Source organism: Gymnogyps californianus, chromosome 1 (genome assembly GCF_018139145.2).
Source record: "Gymnogyps californianus isolate 813 chromosome 1, ASM1813914v2, whole genome shotgun sequence".
In the NCBI taxonomy this organism is placed as follows: Eukaryota; Metazoa; Chordata; class Aves; order Accipitriformes; family Cathartidae; genus Gymnogyps; species Gymnogyps californianus.
In genome coordinates this window covers 143,227,528-143,252,654 of record NC_059471.1, presented here as the reverse complement: position 1 = coordinate 143,252,654, position 25,127 = coordinate 143,227,528, and the positions used below count along the sequence as shown (strand labels likewise).

The following is a 25,127-nucleotide window of genomic DNA, read 5'->3' as shown; positions in this document are numbered from 1 at the left end:
CCTCGCCTTCCCGGGAGCAGTTGTCCACCTGCAAGCCCCCGTCACCATCAGCAGCACCTTGTCCTCCCAGGGATGCCCTCGCTGGCAATGCCCGACCAGCCCCACCGGGCACGGGGAGTTAAGAAACAAACCAAACCAAACCCAGCCGCCCACATTGTGCTGGATGCAGAAGCACAGCCGAAAATAGTGAATCAGCCTCTCCTGCCTTAAATCATGAGATCAGCCTCCGGGTGACCAGAGTGACTTTTTGTGTGTGTGGCACTCAGGAGCGACCCATTCCTCCCCCCCCCCGAGTCACCACGGGGCCCGGGGTGCCCCGCTTCGGGCTCCTCCGTGCAAGGGTACGAGTGCTTGTGCAAAGCAGCACCCCGGGAGCCGAGGCCTTGCCAACCAAACACATTGCCAAGATATTGTGCAAGCAGGGGGAACGGGTGGCTTCTAGGCACACCAGCGTTTGCAGCAGTGCAGTGCATCACACAGGCAAATCTGTCTCCTCTGGAGCAAGGTGTGGCAGCACAAGCCCAAGCCGTATGCTCCAGGGTTATGAAATCCAGCCCTGCTCTGAATTTCACTCCCTGCTTCTACAAGCACCTGAGCGTACCTGTCCTGTGCCTTGGCGCATCAGGAACCCGGGTACAACAAACAGCTCAAGCCCACCTTCTGCACCAGTGAATGACTGAGCATGGCCGTGCCATCTGCAAGGGGCGGGATGGCCGCAGTCTCCCGGCCTTTCCCCTAGACAAACCTGCTTGAAACTGGTGGGGTTTTTCCAGATTTAGTGGGCCACGCACGTTGTGATTCTCTCTTGTAAGAAACCAGAGCAATTAAAAAAAAAAAAGTCTACAAGAAATGTGAAAAAAAGTGGAAATGCTTTTCTTCTTCCTCCTCTTCTTCTTTAAGACACACTACAGCCTACATCCAAAATCCCCCCACTGTGCCCCTGCGAGCAGCACCACTGGCGGGGGAGGCCGGCACTCGGCCACGCCAGCGGATGCTGATGGGAGGACCACCCTCTCTGGGGCCTGAACCTGAAGCTGCTCCTCTGGGATTAGGAGATTTGCTGCTGATGGCTATTTGCTCCCGTGATGATTATTTACTCCCACACGTAGAGCAAATGACCTGTGTGGCCCTGAGCACCACGGGAGGCAAAACTCACACGGGAAAACCAGCCCCAAGACACTGTGAGAGAGGAGAGAAAAGAGGGGGGATGACTTTGCCCATCGTGGACCAAGCTCTCAGACCTGACAAATGTCCATGCTGGGATCCAGACCCTGAGCAGGCTGTCACAGCTCAGGACCACCAGCCATCATTTGGGTTGTTTAGAAGCCAGCAGCGCAATGCCGTGCGTGCCAATGGCGGAGCACGAGCCTGGGAAACACAAACCTGGCTCTGCTATCAACCTGCTGTACAGCCCTGGCGAGCCATGACATCTTTGTGCTCCTGCTTCCAGCCGTTTCCCTCCCTAAGCTACAAACCTTTTGGCCGGGGATTCTGGTTTCATGTTTGCAAACAAGAGCGTGAATCGTGTGGGGTAAACCTGCTGCGGTCGGAGCAGCATTTCTGATTTACACCAGTGTAAATTATTGCCTCTGCTTTAAAAAATGTTGTTATTATGTTGGATGGGGTCCCACTAACTCCACAAAGAAGGCAGTGGGAGAAGTTCTTCGTAGATGGACTTCCTATGATTTATTTACTGCCGGATATCATGCAACCACTTCACTTACGCAAGTCTTGTGCTCCACACAAAGGACGACAGAGGACACGAGTGACCTGCAGCCTGTTTGGTGCAACCGCCTGTCACCAGGGCCACGCAGCGAACCAGGCACGGTACAAATGGAGGCCCACCTCCTGCTCCGGGATCCCGGCAGGCTGGCATCAGCAGGGCAGGGCTGGACAAAAGGCTCGTCCTGAGCATCGTGGGGAGAGGCCACTTGGGAGAGCAGGGCAGGTGGTGGCCAGAAGCACTACTCTGCCCTCCAGGTAAGCAGGGAGAGGGCTGCTGTGTGGTGCAGTCCATTAGCTGCTGCTCTTCAGCCTCCAAAGCAAGCTGGGCATCTTGGCTCTCTTTCTCTGCCTTGGGTAACCATGTGGAACTGCTTGGAGAAGCTTCAGCAAAAAGACTTATCCCGGGTTTTGCACGTGTTAATATTTGAGGTGTCTAGCTCACGTGCCAAAAAAGAGGACATCCCTACACTGGATGGTGGCTCCAGAGCACATGGTGCTGTACAAATGAGGAATAAGTTGGCTGCTTCTAGCTAAGAAGAAGCTCACAAGGTGGTTTTACACCAGTGCAAGAGGAAGGTAGAAGAAATAAAAGGAGAGGGAGGACAGCTCACCAGTAAAACATACATTTTGACCTGAGCTATTCATTCATCCTTCTAGCAGCAGGTCCAGCGACAGTCCCTTTGACTGAGAAAGAAAACTTTCCAAACATAGATTAGGGGTCAAATATGAAGCTCAGACAGGAAAAAACTCATGCTGGGTGGAGGATGAGGAGGGAAGAAGAAGAACACCCTTGGGGAGGCAGGTTGCTGCGGGCAGGGCTGGTGTGGGAGGCACAAGCAGGCGTCCGAGGGGCAGCCAGGGCTGCAGCAGCCACCTTGGTGCATCGCAGATGTTTGTCAGGCAGGATGGCTCAGGAAGAGAGGACACAGCCCCGCGGGGTGACCCTCCTGCTGGGGCTGCCAGAGCTGTTGGGAAGACTTTGATTGCCTCTCCTTGCAAGAACGTATTTGTTTGTGGGTAAAAATCAGTATCTAGTCTCCAGCCACCATCAATCTGCCACCTCTCGTTGTTGGTTAATTCACTTGAAGTGGTCTGAAAAAAATATATATAAAGAAAAAGACTTTTCCTTGTTATTCACCTTCCAGTGATGTATAAATGCTCTGACAGATAATTATCAGTGATATTGATTCTAACTAGGGCAGAAAATGAACAGGTGAGTGTGAAATAGAAAGTTATTTATAAAGATGTAATTGAAACAAAATCTATCCTGCAGGCTTGAGAGTTTAAGGGGAAAAAAATGCCTTTGCTGGTACGTCTTTGCTGTCTCTGCTGGTGTTTGGATGCTTCCTTGGTAGCAGGAAGGCCACCTCCCTGAAAACAACTGGTGCCACATCCTCGCATGGGTACTGGGACAGGGGCTTCAAGGGGCCTGGGCGGTCAGAGCCATCCCCCGCATCCTATTTCCAATGCGAAAGCAGATCATCCTGAGGACCTGAGGTCATTTATTACTCTTCTGAAGCGCAAGGTTGATTTAGTTTGATACTGATTTAATTTCCACCCCCTTTTTTGTTAACTGCTTTCTGGTGAAACCTGGGAGTACATTTCCAGCAAGCCTCTTTTTCTCCTCCCGTCTCCTAAGCAGGAGGGATGATTACTCCATGTCCCTGCGATTGTGGCACGGGGCACAGATGGGAGACAGTGCAGGCAGCAGGCAGGGGGACATGACTGTGCACGGCTGGAAAGCCACAGGAGCAACCCTTTTAAAGGGGAGGTCTGATTTGGCTATAGAGCCACGGATGCTTTATAAGCAACATCTCTTGGGCCAGCTCTAGGCTGAAATAAATAGCCAGCATGGCAACAGCTGAAAATAGGCATGAAAAGCAGCCAGCGAAAGAGACCCTCCGCCCGAGGCAGAGAGGTCTGGTGCAAAGTCCATCAGCCCAAGTCGGTGCTTGCTCAGCCATCCGCAGTGGGACGTCAATAGTAAGATGCATTTTAAAATGGAAACCAAACTCTTACTGTTGCAAATGTGGCTGTTGGTACTTCTTGCAGTGCTGGGACACAGCGAAATGCCACCACCACCGGTGAGTCTCCTCTGGGCAGTGGCACTGGCCCCGCTTGCCTCTCCCTGGCTGGAGATCTGGCCCCTCTTAGGGCCATGCTTTCAGGTCCTACAGCTTAGGAGCTGCAAGTCTCAACATTGCAATGCTGAAGCCCTTTTGCAGACGTAGCCCTTGCGGCTCTGCCAGAGGCCCGTGGGAGGCTGTGCTGCGGCTGCTGGCCCCGAGCGCCAGGCTCACTTTCTCTAGCAGCTCCACACACCCTCAGCCGGGCCAAGACCTAATTTGCTGGCCACACACTGGCGGTGGCGCTTGCTGGGGAGAGAAGGCTTTTGCCAATTTGTTATTAAATCACAGTGCTATTTATGCCAATGTTAGGCTGTTTGGGGCTAAACCCACAGAAGAAGTTACGTACCCAGGTTCTGCCAGACAGCCAGGGGTGGTGGTGCAGGGAGAGGTGGGTCTTTGGGCAGGGCTCTCTTCTCGCAGCTGACTTGCATCCTCACCCCGCTCAGCCTCTGTTACTGCCAGCTTTATGGCTCCCACCTTGCATGTACCAGAGGGAGAGAAGATCTCTGGGGCTGTGCTTTTGGATCTAGCAGATCAGGAACAACTGCAATGCTGAAGTCCTTTTGCTGCTTTATCCCTTGGTGTCCAAATTGCTCGTCCTCACCCCACCTGGAGAAACCACTTCGGACAAAGCTGTGACAGTGGAGAGCTATATATAAAATGAGCAAGTGGTCCCAGTTTGGTTTTCAGGACGCCCCCAAACTTCAGGGCTGTGAGGAGCTGAACTCTGGAGTGTCGCAGGAGGTCACCTTCCCTGCCCCGGTGACGATGGCGAGGACATCTACCTGAAGCCATGTCCCCCAGCAGCAGTGGTGTACCTGTCCTTATGGAGAAAGAGGCTGCAGTTCCTCCGGAGCCATCAGACTTTCAGGAGCGGTTAAAATAACGTAGGAAGGCTTACGAGCAGATGTGGTTCCTGCACCACTTCTGCCAAGGCTCTGCTCTGCAGACATCAGCTGCAGAGAAATGTTTAAATGGAGCTGCAGTGCCGTATGCCCAGCGTTTGTACGTAAACATCTTCTAAAAGCATGAGGGGGAGTGTGTAGCTCTTTCAGAGCCAACCGGATGGTTCTCTCGCTTGACATGTTCTCTTCTTGAAACAACATCACTTTGTTGAATTTTGTGGCTTTTTATGTGGAACAACATTAGCTCATCCAAGTCTGTGGTTTATTTGAAAATGAAATTCCGGTAAGCTTTTGTACCATCTGGCAAGGTCCAACCGAATCAGGTTTAGCAAGAAACCACTGCACACGTGTGCACAAACACATACACACCAGAAACATTATAATCATCATAATCAGTAATTGCAGGAAGCTTGGCACCGTCGGAGGAAGGGGAGGGGGAGAAAATCAGTGCCCGACTCATCTCCTAGCCGTATGTCTTCTGTGGGGCTTGGCTCCTTCCAGCAGAGTGCATTTTGCAAGCCATCCCTCCTGCACCGCTTCTACCCCTTCCTTCTGTGGCAACGCCTTTGACGTGAACTTCCAAGTAGATCCAGATGTAAATCAAACACAGCTGGGTGAGCTGCAAGACAGGGCGCCGTGTCAAATTCACAGCTGCTGTCAGGTCATTGCACTGGTTTCAAAGGAGCGACTCTGATTTACACCAGCTGAGGACCTGGCCAGACACGTTGAGGAGGGACTGAAGCATACAGGAGAGGTTCGGGGCTGGGGTGGTGGCTTCTTTGTTGCTCCATGCAATAGCTGAAGTGGTTCATTAGGTGTGATCAGCCCTGGATTCCCTCCTAGCTCCTCTGGTCCAAGCACGTAGCGGGACACATGGCAAATTCTTGACATCTTGTCCATCCATTGCACCCTTTCTCTTCTCCTCCCACATCTGTGCACAGAGGCCTGCAACTGGCAAAGCTGAAAGGAGAGAAAATGTGGCCATTACCCAGATACACAGGAGACCACCAAGCATCCATCTGTCATCTTCTCCCTGGTATCCAGTGATAGGACTCATGGGAATGGTTCAAAGCTGCGCCAGAGCAGGTTTAGACTGGACATTAGGAAGCATTTCTTTATCGAGGGTTGTCAAACACTGGAACAGGCTTCCTAGAGAGGTGCTCGATGCCCCAAGCCTGTCAGTGTTTAAGAGGCATTTGGACAATGCCCTTAACAACATGCTTTAACCTTTGGTCAGCCCCGGATTGGTGAGGCAGCTGGACTAGATGGTCATTGTAGGTCCCTTCCAACTGAAATAGTCTATTCTATTCTAAGAATTTTGCCTGATCTCTCTCAGGCTTCCCCCTTCTTTCACACTCAGCTGCTCACAGACCTGTACTAAATGTGCATGATGGCTGGGGCAAGGGAAAAGCAATGGTAGGGAACATGAGGTGCTAGTTAGGACATGTAGGACAGTTTACTGTGAGAGCCAAACACAAAGTCCACTGGAGCCAGTAGGCAGGTTTCCACTGACTCCAGCAAGCACAGGGTCTCTACACGCATTCACCTCTATAAACTGGGGGATGGGGGAAAATATATTTATTGGCTTTAAAATAACCTTAAAATATAGCAGAGATCTGCTTTTGAGAAAAAGCAATGGAAATCTAATGATGAGTTCTGATGATGAGCCAGCGCCACTGAAAGACTTCAGATCTGTGGAGGTCGTAGGTGCTGCCCTGTCCAAGGGGACTTTTTCCAGCAGCAGCTCCATTTTTGTATCACAGTCTATAGTTGCATGAACAGGACTTTCGATGGAAATCATTGTAGACATCTCCATTCAGAACGTACTGTTGGTTTTCAACCTGCATCGCATGCATTTAAAACTTGTATGTGTACACCTGGGAGTGTTTTTTCCCTGACCTGGACGTGGAGAGAAACCAGTGACCCGGAGGAAGGCAGAGGATGGCAGAGGAAGGCGAGATGCCTGCAGCCCCAGCCTGACAGGGGCTGCTCTTGCCTGACTGGTGAGTCCCGGCTCCTTCCTCCACACCAGGTCACCGACACCATCTCATCCCCTGCCCAGCCTACAGCTGCTAATAAAAGCAGGAATTTGGTTCACCTGAGAACCTCTCTTAGGTTCCTGACTGGAAAAATAAAATAAAATCAATTCCAGCAGCGGAGGCTTTTAACCAAGGATGTGTTTCTAAAAGGTGGCCCCAGTGAGGCGCTGCACCAGCTGGGCTGCAGACGGAAGGCTGACACACTGTGATAAACCTGCTCTAATTCTTTTTTTACAAGGATTTTTTATTTTTTTTTTAAATATATATATAGTTTTGCCTCCGGCATATGCTGTACTAGCGTAGCAGCTCTTCAAGTACCATGTTTTCCAGCGTACGTGTGAGTGACAGCACCTAAAAACAGCAGCTGTTACATAAATAAGGCCGGCGCTTCCCTTGCAAGTGCCATGATGGCAGCGGGGAGTGGGGCCAGCACAGCCCAGGGGGACGACATCCCTGCCCCGTACAGAGGGTGACAAAGCGGGGGACAACCCTCAGGGCAGCCTCGGTCACCACCAACCTCCCCTCCACGTCACGCCATCCATCACAGACTGTCACCTCCCCGGGGCAGAGGCTGCTGCATCTGTGCTGTTCATCACCAGTGGCGCTCCCTGTCACTGCTGTCCTGTAATACAGCAAATGGGTAAAAAGAATAAATTATGAATTTGTGGCATCTCATGGTTATTTTGCTGATGCTGTGTATAAGGAGTAAGGTAGCCGTTGTTTCAGAATGATGTATGTTATATGTTAACGAGCAGCTTAATTGTTTTACTTAGCAGGAGATGGCCAATAAAGTATTAGGAAGCCAAATTTGGCACTTGGTTTCCTTTAATATTAAGATGCAAAAGTCTGATTTGTGCTGCCTGTAAATTTGCTGTATCTCAGCATGCAAATACTCCTGAATAATTTAGGCTTTCTTTAAGAAAGCCTGCGATATACCCAGAAAAGATTAATATTCAACAGACGTCCATCATCTAAGTAAACACTTTTTTTTCTAAAACTGTCTTGAGTTCTCATAAATTCCCTTAATGGAACAGAAACCATCCTGGCTCTTGTTCATGAGGTTTGTCTCTTTGCCTCGGTTTATTTATTTGGCAAGAAAACTTCGCCTGCATAAGGCTTAAAAATGTTTGACCCCTTGAAAGAACATGAGGTGATGTTCTTCAAACACTTACCCAGGCCCAAAAGAAAATAAAAAAGAGGACAGCAGGAGAAAAAAGCTGGGGTCGCAGGTCGTGTTTGAATTTGTAGGAAGAGGAGATGGCTGCACCACATGGTCATCCCTGGATGGATATGGCTTTGCTCATATGCTCGCTTGCTTTGGTGGACGGGAGCGGTGTGAGGACCGATGGTCACTGCGGCACTTCCAGGACATACGTCGCAGATACTTGTAATTTTTCTGCACATTGTAACGGGGCAGTCAGGTACCAGGACTCCCTCATTTCTGTTTTGACAATGAATTTCTCTGAAATATAAGAAAGAGAACTGAAATGTACTGCGCTTTAGGCTCAGGTATCAGCAAGGAAAAGCTTTCTCTCTCTCTCTGACGCACCTACATCTGATATACCTATAAGAAAGATGGTGTGAGATGGTGTCAGGAAAGGTGTATGATTTACCCGTAACAAAGTGGGTACAAAAAAAAATTACTAGACTGGGATTATAAAATAAGTATCACCTTTGAAATTGGTATCTCTACTCATAAACCAAGAACTTCTGGTCGGAAACAACCAGAGGAAAGTAAAAATGGGCCTCAGTTATGAATTTTGGCAGAAGTTCAAGTTTCTCCGAAGTCTGAGGCAGTCTGGACCAGGTAGCTCAACCCCCTGGCAGGTGAGAACCACCTGCATGTTTTGAACCTGGAGCTCAACTTTCTGTGGGGCCGGGTGCGTTTGGCTATCAGCCTTCGGCTCACACACCTTTTGGGTTCGCGGCAGGCCTGGCAAAGGATGAATTTCAGAATATGAAGTCACGGAGGTAGACATCGAGTCACAGCAGGGGAGAGTTACTCTCTAAAAACTGTTATTCTAAAACTAAATGCCCAAGACATTGATCATTATGGAGGGTAACTATAAGGCTGGAGGGAATGAATCGCTTATTAGAAATTATATAGTCACATAGGGAAATTCCAGGCGAGCGGTTCTGGTATAAATGATGCTGCTCAGCACTTTTCAGAGAAGCAGCCAAGTTTCCTTAACTGTGGGCTGACCCTTAAAGCATCTTCAGCCTCAGTGTCAGGCAGTCGGGCTTCCCAGGACAGTGCTTGTGGACACGATGCCTGTTTGGAGAACCCAAAATTTCCCTGTAAAAGCAACAGTTAAACCCCCTGTCTCATCCTACCAATCCTTGGTAATTGGAGACATTTCTTGCCCAGGGCATGACTCTATAGATAGGGCAAATCCTTCCTGCCAGTGCGCCCAGTGTCCCCCTGGTCTGGGTGGGAGGGGGCAGCCTGGCAGCTGGTTGAACTGGGTGGGAATTAGGAAGGACTTGAAATGAAGGGTCAGAGGGAGCCTGCACAGTGCAAAATGACTGTTAGTCTGTATTTGGAGAATGCTTGCTTTCATTTGGACATAAAACTGGTTGTGAGAAAAGGGGATTCAGACCAAAATGTTGAGGGTTTTGTTTTCTCTCGCTTAACCAGCGAGTGTGAACATTGATGTTTCTGCAGCTGTGGGCAGGCAGCAAGGGGCAGCGAGCTGCTGCCGATGCTCACATTTCCATACACTTTCACAACTGGAAATACTGCCTCTGTGTTGTTTCCAAATAACCACCATCAGAGAGTGATTTGAGCACCTTATTATCACTAAAGGAAAGTGCCTACATAAAAATCATGCTTCACAGAAACGCTTCATCAGAGCCACGTTGCTCTCGTTGGTCCATCCCCTCCGAGCTGTGGAGGCACCTCGTTCCTACTGACGCTGAGGCCTGCCAGGAGCCCCAGTGCCTCTGGGGACGCAGGTCCCACTCCCAGCTCTGGGACACACAGGACCGGGGGTGCCTCAGCTCCCCTCGGGCCCACAGGGGCCAGCGCACCTGGACAGCCCCTGGGAAAGGTGATGTCCAAGAGCACACGCTCCTCCATTGGTCTTGGCTCCATTTAACCATAGGATAAAACAACCATGGGTGTTTTTCCAACCCGTATCCCTTGTCTTGACATTCCCATATGATACAAACCTGCCTAAAGCACTGAGTCTTTATGGGTCCTGAGCATCGCTATTTTTCATGGCTGTGGGTATGAGGCAATGGATGGGAAACTCTCCATGAGCCACCACCAATGGAGGTTTAAAGAAAGAAGAGTCTCTGGGAGCATTTTGGAAGCCAGGGCTTGGTATTTCATTGAAGTGCTGTGCCTGACAGGAAGGATATAAACACAGCCATAAAAGAGGTCCCAATGTCTAGTCCCTTCATTTCAAATTGCAAAGACAGTAAGACTATTTATTTCAATAAATAGTCAAGGAAGTATCTTCAATCAAGTGACAGCTCATTCCCATACTGTAATTAAATTTGAAGCTCAATTACAATTGTATAAGTCAATGGCATAGACAGGATTATTACCGGAAAATCCCCAGGGATGCCAAGACTGGTACAGAGAGGTAGAAGAGAGAGTTCAATGTGGGCTTTTATGGCTGTGCTATAAAGATGAATGCAGTCCAGACCAGGTCCTCCTGCTAGGCTGTGCTGGTCCTGCTGGTCCTGGGCTGCACCCTTCGAGGCACGCATCAAGCATCAGTCATGCAATTGCCAAAAAATCCTGTCTCCTCCCTGCAAAGGGAGGTGCAAAGATGCATGCAAGTGGGTGTTAGCCCTGAGAAAAGCAATGCAAGGTGGACATCAGCTTCTGGGGCTGGAGCAGGCATTGACCCCCGGTGCATCTCTGGGTTGTGCCCTTACCTGGTCGCCCTTTGCCGTGTCAAAGCGTGGCTGGGTGCTGCCAGGCAGCTGTAGCTGCGGGTGGAAACTCCAGCTCAAACGTGTGTTTGCATGCTATTAGCTTATTAGCCTGACGGGTTGCCAAGCACCTCTTCTCCCCCCAGGAGGATGGTTTCTCCAGCTGCGGCAGAAGCGCACAGCCGCGCCGGGCTGTGCTGGAGGGGTGGAGGGAGGCAAATCCCCGGCACCGGCAGGGCTGAGGGCCTCCTGGGGAGAAGGACCACCCCTCCACATCGCTCCCCAAGGACAGGGTCGGACACGTCTGCTCGTGTCCAGCTTGCAGCTGTTTTCCCTTGGCTCATCTCTAGTTACTGCCTGAGAGCTTCACTTCATCCTTGCGGCTTCCAAGTCCTTCAGCTGCTTCTCCTGTTTGTACTGAAGGAAGGGAAAAGGAACCAAAGCCTAAACTGTGTGTTCCCACCCCAGGGGACAAACAAGCAGAGTATCATCACATTTATTTGGCTTGTATTTCATGAAATAATTTTTAAAAAATCTTAAGTTTTGGAGAACCTGGGTGGTAAACCTAAACACGGGGGTTCAGATGGCACGCTGCCGGGACGGTGCAGCGACCGTAACCGGCTCAAAGCCTCAGTGCAGCATAAGCTCAGGGCACTTTTGACCATGGTGCACTTCTTGTTGGAAAGTGGGGATGGGTTTTTTTCCCCATTTGAATTTGTGCGTGAAGTTCAAAAGAGAATGATGCCTCTAAGCTGCCAACAGATAAGTCTAAGATAATGAATGTACTTTTCACCAAAAAACCTGGTGCTGATGGAATTACTGCTCAGACACACAAAAATCCCCGTTACAATGCAATCCAGAAATTACATGATAATTTTCTCTCTTAAAAAAAGGTATCTTTCCTTTATCCCTCCTTGCCAAGTTATGTTCTGTTATGAAGAATTTTCTTGCCCTTGTCTTTCCTTCCTAGCTGCCCATTCGTGTTGCAGGTGTCACAGCTTCATGCTTATATTTCTCTCCAGCTCTGCATGAAGCAACGCCATGATTGCACAAAGCAACAGCTTTTTGTAAGCCCTTTACCCTCCTGCTTTGAGGAGGAGCCCTTTACCCTACCAGCCCCCGCATGGGACACTGTGGAAAGCCTGATGCCAAGAGTTTCAGCGGGAGTCATGGATCTGACCAGCTGCCCATGACCAGCCAACGTGACCACAGGCTTTACCATGCCACTGCCACACCACCGCTGGTGCTCGGTGGCCAGCAGCACGGCGTGCACCATGCCGTGCTTTCTCTTCATGTGTGCTCGTGGGCATGCAATGATGTCCCCTGGTGCTGGGCACACATCCTATGGATGTGGGCTTATGCTCCAGAAGTCTTTTCTTTTCTGAGCGGAGCAGCAGCAGCAGCGACTGCTGCAGCTTCTCCTTACTGTGCTCTCAATGGGCTTTGGTCTCAGTGCTGGGGATCACCTCCAGGCACGAGAAACCAGCCCAGGCCCCATTGTCTCCTCCGCACTTCATCCGCCGCCAAGGAAAGTGCCAATTAGTGCCAGCTGTGCTGGGCTGCTTGTTGCAGGGCTGAGAGGGGGCCTGGATCCAGCCCCCCCTCTCTTGTTTTCTCTGTGTGGCATCTGACTCCCTGAGTCTGCCCATTGATGTCCAGGGGTTTCTTTAAAGAAAAAAATAAAATCCTTATTCAGACAGCTTGATGTTCAGTGCCCTGTTTTATTTCACATGTTTGAAATATAATAGATTATTATTGAAATAGAGTAATGTGGTAATAACTCCCCATACTATAAGGATGCTGAGGAGTCAGAGCAGCCTGGCTCGGGGGATTTGCAGCCCTCTTGCCCCTCTGCACTCACTGGTCCCATGGCTGCTTTCCGAGTCCAGCACAACTGGCAGGAGAAAATCAAGAGGCATCTCCTACAAGTAAATACTTCTGGGTTTCAGATGGTTGCCAGGGTCAGGGTGCCACCAGAGTAAGCTGTCTGAGATGTTACCAAACAGCAGCAGCACATTTCCCAGCACAGGTTAGCTTGTTTAGCCATCATTCCCAAATGATGGGGACCTTTGCTGGGGTTTAAGTCATCCCACAGGACTCAGCTGGTTAATATATGCCCATCCTCTCACCACTGGCCTGCTGGGGAGGGGTGTGCAGGTGTGTTTGAGCCTGACGTGGGGCATCTGTCCTCCTGTGAGATGTCACTTTCAGCCTCGAGGTGCATCGGGATGCACTTCGGCACCAGGGCACCATGACCCCCTTGGGCCATCTTGCCCCACTGGGGCTGCCGGCGGGTGAGCAGGACTTGGGTGATGCCTTTATGACCTGGGATGGTTTGAGCTGAGGCAGTACAAACTAGTCCTATTTCTAACAAAGGGGGACTTACCTTCAGGGTCACAGCGCAGGGCTCTGCATGGAGTCAGGCAGAAAAGCTGGAGGTGGAAAGATTTTGCTGTGGAGCGGGTGGCAAAGCAAATGATTTTTTTTCTGCAGCCATTGCTTCATCAAACAAATTGCTTTCCCCAACCTGCCAGTAATTCCCAGGCACCAGTTAGCTCTTCTGGATTCATAAACAGCACGTGGAAAACACCTTAGACAGTCATTTAGCCATAGCGTATTTGCAATTTATAGCTTACTTCTTTAGAGCCCTGCTAAGTCATTAAGCAGCCTTGCGGTTTGAGCAAAGGTTTAGGAGCCAGGAAAATCTGGGATGAGTCATTTGCTCACGCACTGGTGACCTGAGCAAATCAGTTGATCTCCTTGTACCTTGGGCTGTGAGACCGGCCACGAGGAGCTGGCTCCCCTGCAGAAGTCAGGGGCTTGCCTGGCTCTGGCCAAGGGCAAGCCCCTGGTCCTGGTGGCAACGTGCAATGCACGGCCTGGGTGTCCCAGAGCCAGGACCCTGCAGAGCTGCAACCGTTCAGGCTCCCTTGGTGGGGGTGCCAGCCCCAAGCCCTTTGAAAGCCAGGGAAAGACTTTCAGAGATTTCAATGCGCTTCAGATCAGGACTCGCTCGCTTCCCTCCAGCGTCTGTCTGGCTTTTGAATAGCTTGTATAATAAGTTATAAATGACAATTAAAACATAAAATGAAGAGGGGACCAGATGGCTCCAGGCAACATTTAAAAATACCGAGACTATTTCTAAATGCAGATCACCAGATCCAAAACAGCCCTGGGCAGACTTAGCTGAAGGTTATTTGCTGGCCTGGCTGAAAGGACATGTGTGGTCTCAATCAGTTCTTAGAAGATGCTGTTAAAATGACATTTGCTAGCAAAGGCAGGAGGGAGGCCCAGGACTTGGGCAGTCCTGAGGACACAGACCTTCGCTCCTCTCTTTTAAGGGGGTTGCTGAAGGCTGTTGGGTGAGCAGTGACAAAGGCAGGTTGGATCGATGTCCCTGTTTCACCCTGAGGAAGGTGAAGTGCTGTGCTGGAGGTTGGATCTGTAGTCAGGATGTCCTGACTTCCCAACCATCTTCTCCTAAGGATGTGGCTGCTCCCACCATGGGTATTATTGCTGTGGATACCTACCACCAGCAGTAACAGTGCTTTGTTCCCTTCCCTGCCACCTTAGCTGACGTAACTTCTGTCTCCAAAAATTTGGCTGGATGGGAAAAATTACAGGAACCCCATAAGATAATTCGTCAGTTGACTGGGGAAACTGTGGCTGTGAACCTCTGGCTGAGGGAAGGCCATTGGAAAGGGAGCTCTCACCAATAAAACTAGGCAAAATGAAAGGCATTTCCAGAAAAAAAGAGGTGATCTGGCACCACAATACCTGCCTAGATTCAGTGTCAGTGCAGCTAAGCCACATTCAGCCCATGAGACAACTTTATGCATGTTCTCGATGGGCCTGGTGGGGAGCTGGGCATGGGTGTGCCTCCACAGGCTCGGTGGCCAAACACCCCAACCACCACACATGGCCAGGTGCTTAGAGATGCGACCTGCTGTTATTCTGTGTTGCAGAATAAGCTTCGCATCCAGAGATTGCATTAGACTGGATTCCCCTCTCCTGGAGAGATGGGAACCAGCATGGCCCATGGGGAACCAGGTTCGTTTAACCTGGACATAGCACTTGGGCTGAAGTTTGAGCCAGACGAGAACCAGCTAGCAGATACACCCCATGTCTTACTCACATGCAGACTTCCAAGCCAGGTTAGCTACCTTTTCCAGCTCTATGCCACAGCTTACAGAGAAGCAGATGGATAAAACTCTATGGCCTGCACTATACAAGATGTTCGAGTAGATGATCACAATGGCCACTTCGATCTTTCTAATTAATAGTTCCATTTTGCCATGTTAAAAATGAGCTTGATTATCACTTGCTTTTGCTTTTCTTTTTCCTCTCTTGTACATGCTTCCACCTCCCGCTTTCAGCTGAGCCCGGAAGCAGAAGTATCACGTTACTATGAGAGAGGCTAGTTTTGTGGTATTTCCATCCCATCCAGAGCCAGGAAACACAGGCAATTTTGCAAGACAGCTTGTACTCAGTAAATTTCCAGCTCAGTTTATATTTCTGTATTTATTTAGATTTGTGCTAACCATGTAAAAGAGCACTCATCCCAAATGAGGTGCTGTGGACAAACTTTCAAAAAACCAGATTTCATAGGCCAAGGACCCTGAGCAACAGGCTTTTCACTGGACCAGTAGCTTCTGGCTAAGTCCTCTCTTCTGAAAAGACACCCAAGATTGACAGAGACATGGACGGTCAACTTCTGATAACAATAACTCTTCACAATAACTCAAAAGTAAACTTTTAGTAAATCCCACCAGTAAAATCACCATTACTGACAACATTTTCCTGTACCCTTGAGACCTTCCCTTGAACTTTCCTTCCTTCCCTTTCTTTTTCTGCATGATAAATTGTATCTGTAACACATCACATTTACAACTCTTTGGCTAGGTGCATGATACCCCTGCTAGCATCTTCCCACGTCCCAGGTGAGCAACCAGGGACCCGGGCAGATGTTTACGCTTGCATGGGAAGAGCACGACACCTCCAGGGACCAAACTCTCTTCTCTTGACTCCTCTTCTCCTTCAGCAGCAAAGTCCTGCCACAGGCAGAAAAATCTGCATTTCCCATGGGATGGCAGCGCTCACAACACCAGCTGCTCTGCTTGTCTAGGTCTGCAGCCAATCCGTCCTTATTTTTGCATGCCAGTGTTCCCAAATACCCTCAGACTGATTTGCGTGTGCACAAACCACACACGCTCATACATAACACATACACCCTCAACTCTTAAAACAGAAAGATGAAGGGTTGGGAGGGTTTTTTGGAGGCACCAAGAATTCTGCTGTCTTTATCAAATTAGGGTGAAAACTTTCATGCCAGATAAAGCTACCGTTACAGCTCCCTGGTGGGCTACAAATGGGCCTGAACCAACCTCAAAGCCAGTAAAAGTTGACTTGAAAGAAAAAAAACAAACAAACTCTGAGCCAACTGCCATCATCCAACACCAGCTCAAGACTGAAAATGGTTTATTTTGAACCCTGTTTCAAAGTGGCCCTGTGCTCTGTTGAACACAACTGTGGGTCTCTGCAACAGTGCCCAAGTTAACACAGTTCCCGGGTGCTTCATGCCGTAATGCTGGCGGGGTGGGGAAGAAAGAGCAAGCGAATATACCCTTGTATCTTTGGTAAGAGAGCAAATGCTCCTAGGAGAGGATTGTGAAATTCAGGTTGACATATCACAGTTGAAGGCCATTACACAAAATGATGACGACATGCCAGAGTCCACGGTTTACGTGGCAACTCGGTGTTATTGGGAACAAAGCCTATAGAGCACATTCCAGACTTTGGGGCCAGAAGGGAATATTTTATAAAGGGATCTGGAGCCTTTGGGCTGTAACGGGATCCCCACACCGCTCTTGCCATCTGGATGAAATTGCAGGGTTTTGAATGGGGGGGTGACAGGGCCCACGCAAAGCAACGCCTCGGTTGACCCCACAGCCTTGCGCATAGGTGCGAGCGTTGCCTCGGCAAAGGCCCTGTGGCTGCTCCCTGCCGCCGGCCACAGCAGCAGCCCCGCTCCCCGCTTCCCAAGGCGACGGCATGGCTGCGACGGTGCCCTCCTCCACCGCAAGCCACCGCAGGGCCGGGGCTCAGCCTGGCTCAGGCAATGGATCTCAGCTGGCTCCCACCACTGGGGCACGGTTTTCTTCCAGCGGATTAGGTTAAAATTTGGAACAGAAGCTGTTCATCTCTTCGTATCGACTTTGCCATCTCTGCAGTTTGTTTACCAGGCTATAGATGGCTTCAAACTCCAGCCAAGGCGTTGAAGATATTGTGCGATAATGTACCACAAGAAGGGCTGTTAAAAAAACGCCTGCTTGTACCAAGTCAGATACTGAATGTGTTAGTTGACAACATGATCTACGACATTTAAAGAGTTATTAAAGTCATAAGGACATGACACTGCCAGTTTGACCGTGCTCCTACAGATGTAACTTATTGATTTGGCTTCTCAGGTAATGGCCCGTGGTTCTGGACATGCCCAGGTCTCACCTTACCTGAGTGGCAGCGGACAAAGGTGGAGACAGAGAGAGAGATGGGTGTCATGAAGTAAGAAACCTGCTGTACAAAAAAAAAGGGTAACTGTTGGCTGTTTGCAGCAGGAGAAACACATTGAAATAGCAAAGTTATAAAGGCTATTTGTCTTGTGCCTTGCAGCTTCCTGCTTCGGACTAAAAACGTACAGCATATAAATAGAGTGGGCAAGTGTGAACCGATGATAGCAATACACTACTCCACATTTAAAATCCCTGGCGCTCAAGTTTCTTTTGAGTCGTTTGGGATGATTTTGTGCAAATATGGGACGTCCAGTACAAGCGCCTGCAAACAGGAGCCATGCTGCCGGTCACTCCTGCGGGCATCCCGGGACAGCAGAGAGGTTAGCAGCCTTAAATCTCAGTTTTCTCCACTTAAAAGTAAACTTGGCAGCCCTCCCCAGAAAACAAGCACGCTCTTTCCAAAGAAAACATCCTCGCCTGCAGATGCTTTTGTCACAGCAGCAGCGACAGTGGAAACGGAGGAGCTGAATTTGCTCGTAGGCCACACCGGCGTGAGCCCACTGACGTCTGTGCGGCTGATGCCAAGGGAGATGTTTGCTCCCTGAAACGCCTTTTGAATTAAAATGTACCTTTGGGGAAAACATTTTAAAAAAGAGAAGCCACGGCATTAGGTTCTCAGTTCTGCATGCAAAACTGCTCCCATTTGGGCTTAGGAGCTTAATTCTGTTTTGGGGGCTTTTTGTTTTGAAATATGACTGTAATCTTAGGTTGAAAGTTTACTGTATGAAACCCCATTTTCCCTTAGGACATCCTTTTTGCAGAATGATCTAAGAAACCTAGTAGCAAACAAGCTCCTTTCTATTTAACCTTAAAGTCATGCCAGAGAATAGAAGTTAATTCTACTCAAAACCTCAGCAGGTTGGTATAACAAGTGCGCAGAAGCAACAGCATGCTCTATTTAATAGGATTTTTCTTATTAATTAATTAGCAGGCTTTTTCTCACTGGGAAGAGGCCTCATTCTTTTCCTCATAAATATTGCCTTTCTGTAATAAACACAGCTGGGGGGAAAAAAAAGTGCACTTGTATGTCGTAGTTCTCCTGTCACAGGTTTGTAGGGCGCTTCCTTTTTTCACAAGACCACAGATTTCCTCAGCCCGAGTTGTCTCAGTTGAGAGAGACAGTGGTTTTGGGCTGTTTGTCTTCCTCAATCCTTTCACCTAGAAGAGAGGGGAAAACCCCTGGTTTCTCTCTCAACGTGCTACTTGAAGTAGCTACACTGAAAACGGGGGGGGGGGGCAAAAAAAAAAGGCACAAAAAAACTCACACACACAAAAGCCCGCACCCTAGTAAGATTTAACCTAGTAAGATTCAAGCCTTTAACCTCTGCATTTGTATCATTTGCGGGCTGGATTTCCAAAACTAAAGTCTTGGGCTGGCACCAGGAAGGTGCGATGGGCAGTGAGAGGCTCCTAAGCACCACCAGCAGTTCTGCCTTGAAAGGCCATTGCCTGGTGGAGACACAGATCCCCTACATGGGCACACACACGAGTGTGCGTATTGCACGCTCCCTGCCGCTTGCGAGCACGGCCAGCTGACAGCCCTGGAGGGACTGCCCCCGAGGGACATGGGGATGGGATGACACCTCGCTCCTGCTGACTGCAACACCTGACGCTCGGGATGCTCAAAGCCTCGCAGTGAGTCGCCGACTCCTCACGTCGGACCCGAGGAGGCAGCGAGAGCTAACGTGCCTCGGGCAGCAGCAGAAAACCCTGAGGCTGTTTGACTTGAGCCTGTTCCTCTCCGTTGGCGACACTCACATCCATCACGACCCCTGTCTGCCCACCTTCAACCAGGGCTGCCCCTGGCCTGCCAGTTACGGACTAAACAAAAAGCACTTGAGCAAATCATACACCTAACTGCCACCTAACCTTCAGGAAAGGTGGCAATCTGACCCATTCTCCTGAATGGAACAATTTGTGCCCGAAAGAAAATAAATCCTCGCTTTCATTGCTGGATTCAGCCTCCCTCCATTCAGGACTGTACTGATGCCTGGGTCTCCCATGCAAGACAACCAACCTGTGTTTCCCAGCAGTCTTCAATTCAGCAACACACATTTCCCTGCACCTTAGCACCAAGAATAAGTGAGACAGACGTATATAAAATGACACACTTTATTAAAAGTTACATTCAGCAGCAATGGACATATTTACTTAAGTAGATTTTAACTGTCAAGGAGCTTATAATTATAAATCCCTCTAAGGCATTAAAAGCTCTTAGATGTTTTAACTTCTTTGCAATCATTTCATATAAATAGGTAAGGTAAATTATGCTTGCCTAAGAAGAGGATACCCCAGCTGCATTAAACAAAGATATACATATAAATATATGTATAAAACAATGATTTTTGTTAAAAACTCATTGATGGGGATATGTCACAATCTTTAAGGCTTGGGCTCTGGTCCTGCAACCATTATTCATGTAAGAAGTCTCCTGTTTAAGTTACCACATGTGAGTGTACAGATTGCTCACATGGACGAGAGCTGCAGGGCAGGGCCTAAGTTTTGACAGAATCAGCAAAAATGTCAAAACGCTCAGTGAAATGTATTTACAATCTGTGCAAGTAGCATCACCTACTGTTATTGATTACAGAGGTCTCTCTCGGCCACCGTGGCAAAGGCTAATTGGCATCTGTTAGCTCTTCGTTTTTGATGTTGTCGCTCTCCCTTCTGAAGAGCAGTATTTGGGCTCTTGAGCCTCGGGGACGTCAGTCGGGGTGCAGGACAGAGAGAGCACCAGCAGCACGCAACTGCAGGCCTGAACTCAGGGCACAAACACATTGAGTCTCAAGTTCTTCCGGCTCCAACAGCAGAAACCTCCCTTGATGTGCAGCGGTTCAGCTGCTTCTTGTGAGTGTAAACAAGAAAAGTGCCAACCACTTCCAGTATTAGCCAACCACCCACCCCCCAATAAATAGCGATCATTTAATTTATCTCATCGTTAAACTGTGCTTTACAACTCTAATAAGCCTATCGCTGTTGAAACAGAAGCTGTGACTAGATCTGACGAACTACATAAACTAATTTGAATTAATACAGCTGCAGGGTCTGATTCTCTACCAACTTACCGCTGATTTCATGTTTGCATGCTACTCCTTTGGCTTCATGACGTACAATAGGTCTAGTCAGAGAGGCGAATCTGGCTTTATCTTACACCGGCGGCTGGTTACTGCACGGCATGTGGCTGATGCAAACTCCCCGAATCAATTCACTGCAAGTCTCTTGGTGCTGAACACTAATTGGTACGTGAAGCCCCATGCCCACTGACAGGCGAGGCTAATGGAAGGGGTTTTCACCACCACAGCAATGCTGGAGCAGTAGCATCGAGACCTCATACACAGTAAGCGTGAAGGAAAGGCACACTCCAAGCTTTATTCCTGAAATATCTCAGTCGTTCATTGAAGACAACTGCTTTTCTGTATTCTGCTTTGACCTAGCAGCTTTCCTACCATCAACTCCCCGTGCCACAGCCGCATCTGCTCTGCTCTCAAAGACAAGAGTCTGGTCTTTGGAGTGGAAAAGGTTACTCCAGCCTCGGAAGCAAACACACAGCATCGACCAGCTCAACCCAGCTCCCGTTGCCTCCACGCACTCCCTCTGCCTGGGAAGCAGCTGATGGCCTGGCAACAGGGAGGCTGCGAGCCCACCAGCAGAGGAGCTGTAAAAAATTTAGTCTCCCACCGCTCACTTTCATTGGCCTTGTGCCATTTCTGATATCTACCACTTGCTCTTCACCTCAGCACATGGAGGCAGAGCGCTGGCTGGATTTGGGAGAATTTCTTACAGGAAAAATAGACCCTAAAGCTAGAAATGGCCATCACCTCTCACAACCAGGATGCTCTATGGACTAAAGGAAAGTCAACAGAAAGAGATTTTCTTTCCGTAAAATACACAAATCCCTGCTTTCCACACAGTATTTTTGAAGGACACAATTGAAGCCAATGGGGAATGTTTTAATGGTAGAAGAATCAGACCCTAAAGTATGTTATTTTTATCTCAGCCACCTCACTGGCACAAAAAAAGAGATGGCTTCCAAGAACAGGTTTGAATTTGGGATGAAGAGGGGGAAATGCCCCTTCCTTCCCTTTACTCTAGGTCTGCTGGTTTGAATTGTGCCTTAAATAAGACAACAGCGTTTCTTCAGGGAGAAACTAGAAATAGCGGAGCCAATAATATTTTCACCTTTGTTCAAAATGGCTTTTATAACAAAATGGAAATGTTACAGGGGGAAAATCATTGCAAAAATATTTTGGTTTAAAAAGTGACTCCACGTAACAGAGGTGCATTTTCAAATGCACTGAGGACAACTAGGTAACCAAAACCCGGTGAAAATGAAAGTGAACTGGGACCACGACTCCCATTTGGGCCCCAAAAATCTTCTCCTAAAAGAGAGAAGAGCCCTCTTGGGCTCTGTGGAAACCCTGTAACTCTTCTTTTAAAGCCATCCCAAGAAATACAGGATACAGCAGAAACCTGCACAGCTCACTCGGCTGCCGCCTTTCGTAGAGCCTAGAGCTGGAAGGAGCTCCTCTGGCATCGCCCCCCGTCCCCCACCAGCCAGGCCAGTCCTGTAAGCCCCTGAAAGCAGGAAGGGCAGGCAAAGGCATAAGCCCATGATCTTTAGCTTGGAAGAAAGCTGGCAGAATATGGTGCTTATTTACTCAAGTCAACTCGCGCTGAAGATGAGTTTATGGAAGGTAATGACACCATTACAGCTCCATACAGAAAGACATTTCTAAGCTTTTTTAGAAAAATAAAATCCCATACACGCTTCAAACTACAGGTATAATTTTTTTTTCCCTGACTCCTCCATTGGAACTTGAATTTAAAACACAGTTTAACTCCTCAGTATGTGAAATCTCACGGCCACATTAATCGAGAACATCTGAAGCCAGGAGAAAGAAATCATTTCCAGTTATGTTGTCAATGTTATGTGCATAACATTCCCACAGCTGTAGATCCATTGTGCTCCATGTTATAAAAAAGAAATTGCATGGCGACAGCTAAAATTCAAAAGCGTTAATGTTTCTCTTTGCAACTCTTTTTCTATTTTTTCCTTCTTTTTTTTTTTTCAGTCTTTTGAGGTTTCTCCCCCTTTTCCTCCTAGTAGAAGTTACTTGAAGCAACATTATTGCTTACCCAACTGACATATTTATGGTAATTAAAAAATAGTAAATGCCAAGCAAATATGACTAATGTTGCTATTTGGCAAAAAAGCCAGAAACGACTTCTATTGATTCTGAACCAGGCTTTCGTGCTTGCGTTAATAAACATTTCTCCTTCTTCTGCTCATCTTGGTTATCCCAGTGCTTTAGGGAGAAGTCTGAAGGTAGCTCTAAGGACGCGGCCAAACGCTGCCCCGACCTCCGTCGCACACGGCAGCTACCACCGAAGCCATCGAGTTGCAGAGCGCAAACGCAGCTGAGTCGGGCCCCGTGAGCGAATACAAACGAGCTCCCTTGTATCTCTCGCATTCTAGGTTGTGGTCCCTTTCAACCATGAAAAACAGCTACAAATTGTTCCCAGAGCTAAACCACTTAACATCTTGGCACTTGGTTGTTTTTAACTTTGTAACAATAGGCACTGTTCACTCCTCTCAATCTCAGTTTTTTATTCTAAAATAAAGCAGGAATACTGATGAAAGGCTAGTCACGGCTTCTCCCCGTGGTATCAGGGTGGTGGCATGTGATGATTCACATGGGGTGTGTTTGATCCAAGAAAGCCCAGCCTCTGCTTATTCTTCCTTTGTTCTGTCATCTAAGGTGGAAAGGCAGAGAGAGACGAGTTGAGTTTTTCTTTTTTTTTTTTCTTTACTATTATTTAGCAGTCACAGAGCAAGATACATATAAGCAAAACAACAGGGAGTGGAATTCTTTTCTTCAGCATTGAAAATTACAAGTAAGAGATGCCTTTGAAGTGGAAGATCTGTTTCCTGCAAAGTATGGACATTTTATTCGCATTTGTACATTATTCTTATCCAGTGGCAGGTCTTACAGTGTATTATTTGTGCTGCTATCGTGTTGTGCAGCTCTGCAGAGGGTCAGCATTTGCATTTGGTGCTGTACAATCACAGAATTAAAAGACGGTCCCAGCCACAGAGAGTTTAAATTTAAGCCAGGAGAGAACAGATTCAGCCAGAGAGGGATGAAAAAAACCCACCAGGACGGTATGGGTAAGCACAATAAGCAACAGTCTCAGCACATCCAGCCTAAACCTTTGTTGAGTTTTTCACAGGGAAAAAGAGTTTTAAGGAGGGATCTGAAGGGGGATAATTAGATAACTCTGTTGATGCCACTGAAGTGCTTCCCATAAAGAAAACACAAAGATGCTTTTCTGAAACCATAATGAGCAAACCAGAGGTGACCAGCATCTTTAGCAAAAAAGGAGCTGGCCTTTTGATCCTGAAGTGAGAGAAAACATATAAGGTGGTTTAGGCAGGAGCAGGGCTTTAAGGGAGGCCAGCAGCTTGTGCTCCATACAGCAGAGAAGGGGGAGCCGTGGGAGGGGCACAAAGACAAGGGTGACACAAACAAAGCAATAGGCTTGGCAAATTGTTTTCACAACAGCACTGTTGATATTCTTAGTGGTGGAAAAAATCCAAGTGTCAGATTCAGAAAGTTTTTCTGCTGATTCCCACCAATATGCAGCTATTTCTGATGCTACGCCTTTTTTATTGCCGCGTTATGCAGTACCTGCATATGCAAAGCCTGTCATCACTTCTGCAGTTCTCCCTCTGTCCTCGCACACTCACTGCGAGGATTTCATAACTAATTCCCCCTCAGCTTTTCTACTTACCTGTTCTCTGCTGTTGCTAATAGAGTACAATTTCATTCCAAATCCATATCAGTGTATCTACTCAGAAAGCTTACTGGAGGGAAAGATAAAACCTTTCTAAAACAAAAGTGTCTTTTGTAACACTGTCCTGACTGTGACCTGATGAAAGCTAGTGTGTTCACCCACATGCGCTCACGTTGCTACCCACTGCAGGGTACTTACCTGTTCCTTGAGCTCAGCAAGCTGACTGGAAAGCTGCTTTACAAGGCTCATGGTTGACTCCAGCCTCTCTTGCAGGTTCCTGATTTCGTTTTGCTCACTGTCGCCTTCATTGCTAACCAGGGACATGGCTCTCATCCGAGGGAACCAGTCCAAATTCTTCTCCTACATGGGTATTAGAAAAATTAGTAATGTTAGTAGGGGTTTGTGCAGTGCTACTAAGCTGAGACTAGAGAATGAAAACTCAGAAGGACTTCTATTCAGTGGATGACACACAGCAAATGAGCTTAAGAAGTAGTAAATTCAGAAAGTATTTTACGCAAGCATTTTTATTCTTGGTTCTCCTTAGCTACAAAGAAGGCACCAACTGGAAAATCTTGGTTCCCCACAGCTGCACCTGTACTGCAGCGTGGGCAGCGTTGGCACATTCATCCGTGGCTCTGGCATGCAGAAATGCCCGCTGGGTCAGCTCTGGGGAGACTTCTCTGGTACGCTAGCACCAGGAAAGCCCGAGTGCTCCCCGTGCTTTGCTCTTAAGTGTATGCAGGGACACATTTCCCCACTGTCTCTTCAGCTTGGCTGGCCTCCATCTATTTCGGCTGTCCTTGCAGCAATGTCAGCGAGCCAACATCAGGAAAACAAGACAAGCCAGAGTCCTCTCCAGACTGGCCTGGAGCGTGCTTACTGCAAGAGCAGAGGGACCCTGGATTCAGCTGCCCACAAGAGAAGATTTGGGGTCCTCGGAATGGCTTAGGCTTCAGCGTGCTATTCAGATTGTATACCTCAGGTAAATGCAAGCACAACCCCATGGCCAAGGGCTAACCTGCTAAGGACCAAGCACTACATGGAATAGCACTGAATTGGGTGTTTCTCTATTCATGGACT

The 25,127-nt window shown here is 48.4% G+C and overlaps 1 protein-coding gene across 1 annotated transcript in view; it reads right to left on the bottom strand.

The window, feature by feature from the left end:
• Positions 1 to 21,920: 21,920 nt before the first annotated feature.
• Positions 21,921 to 25,127, bottom strand: part of ITPR2 (inositol 1,4,5-trisphosphate receptor type 2) — a 268,298-nt gene continuing 265,091 nt past the window's right edge. Inside the window, exons 56-57 of the mRNA XM_050915600.1 lie at positions 24,246 to 24,407; positions 21,921 to 23,006 (exon numbers count right to left, since the gene is read on the bottom strand). Of these exons, the coding sequence (XP_050771557.1) occupies positions 22,920 to 23,006; positions 24,246 to 24,407 (249 nt within the window). The 3' untranslated portion in view covers positions 21,921 to 22,919. The remainder of the gene's footprint in view (positions 23,007 to 24,245; positions 24,408 to 25,127) is intronic.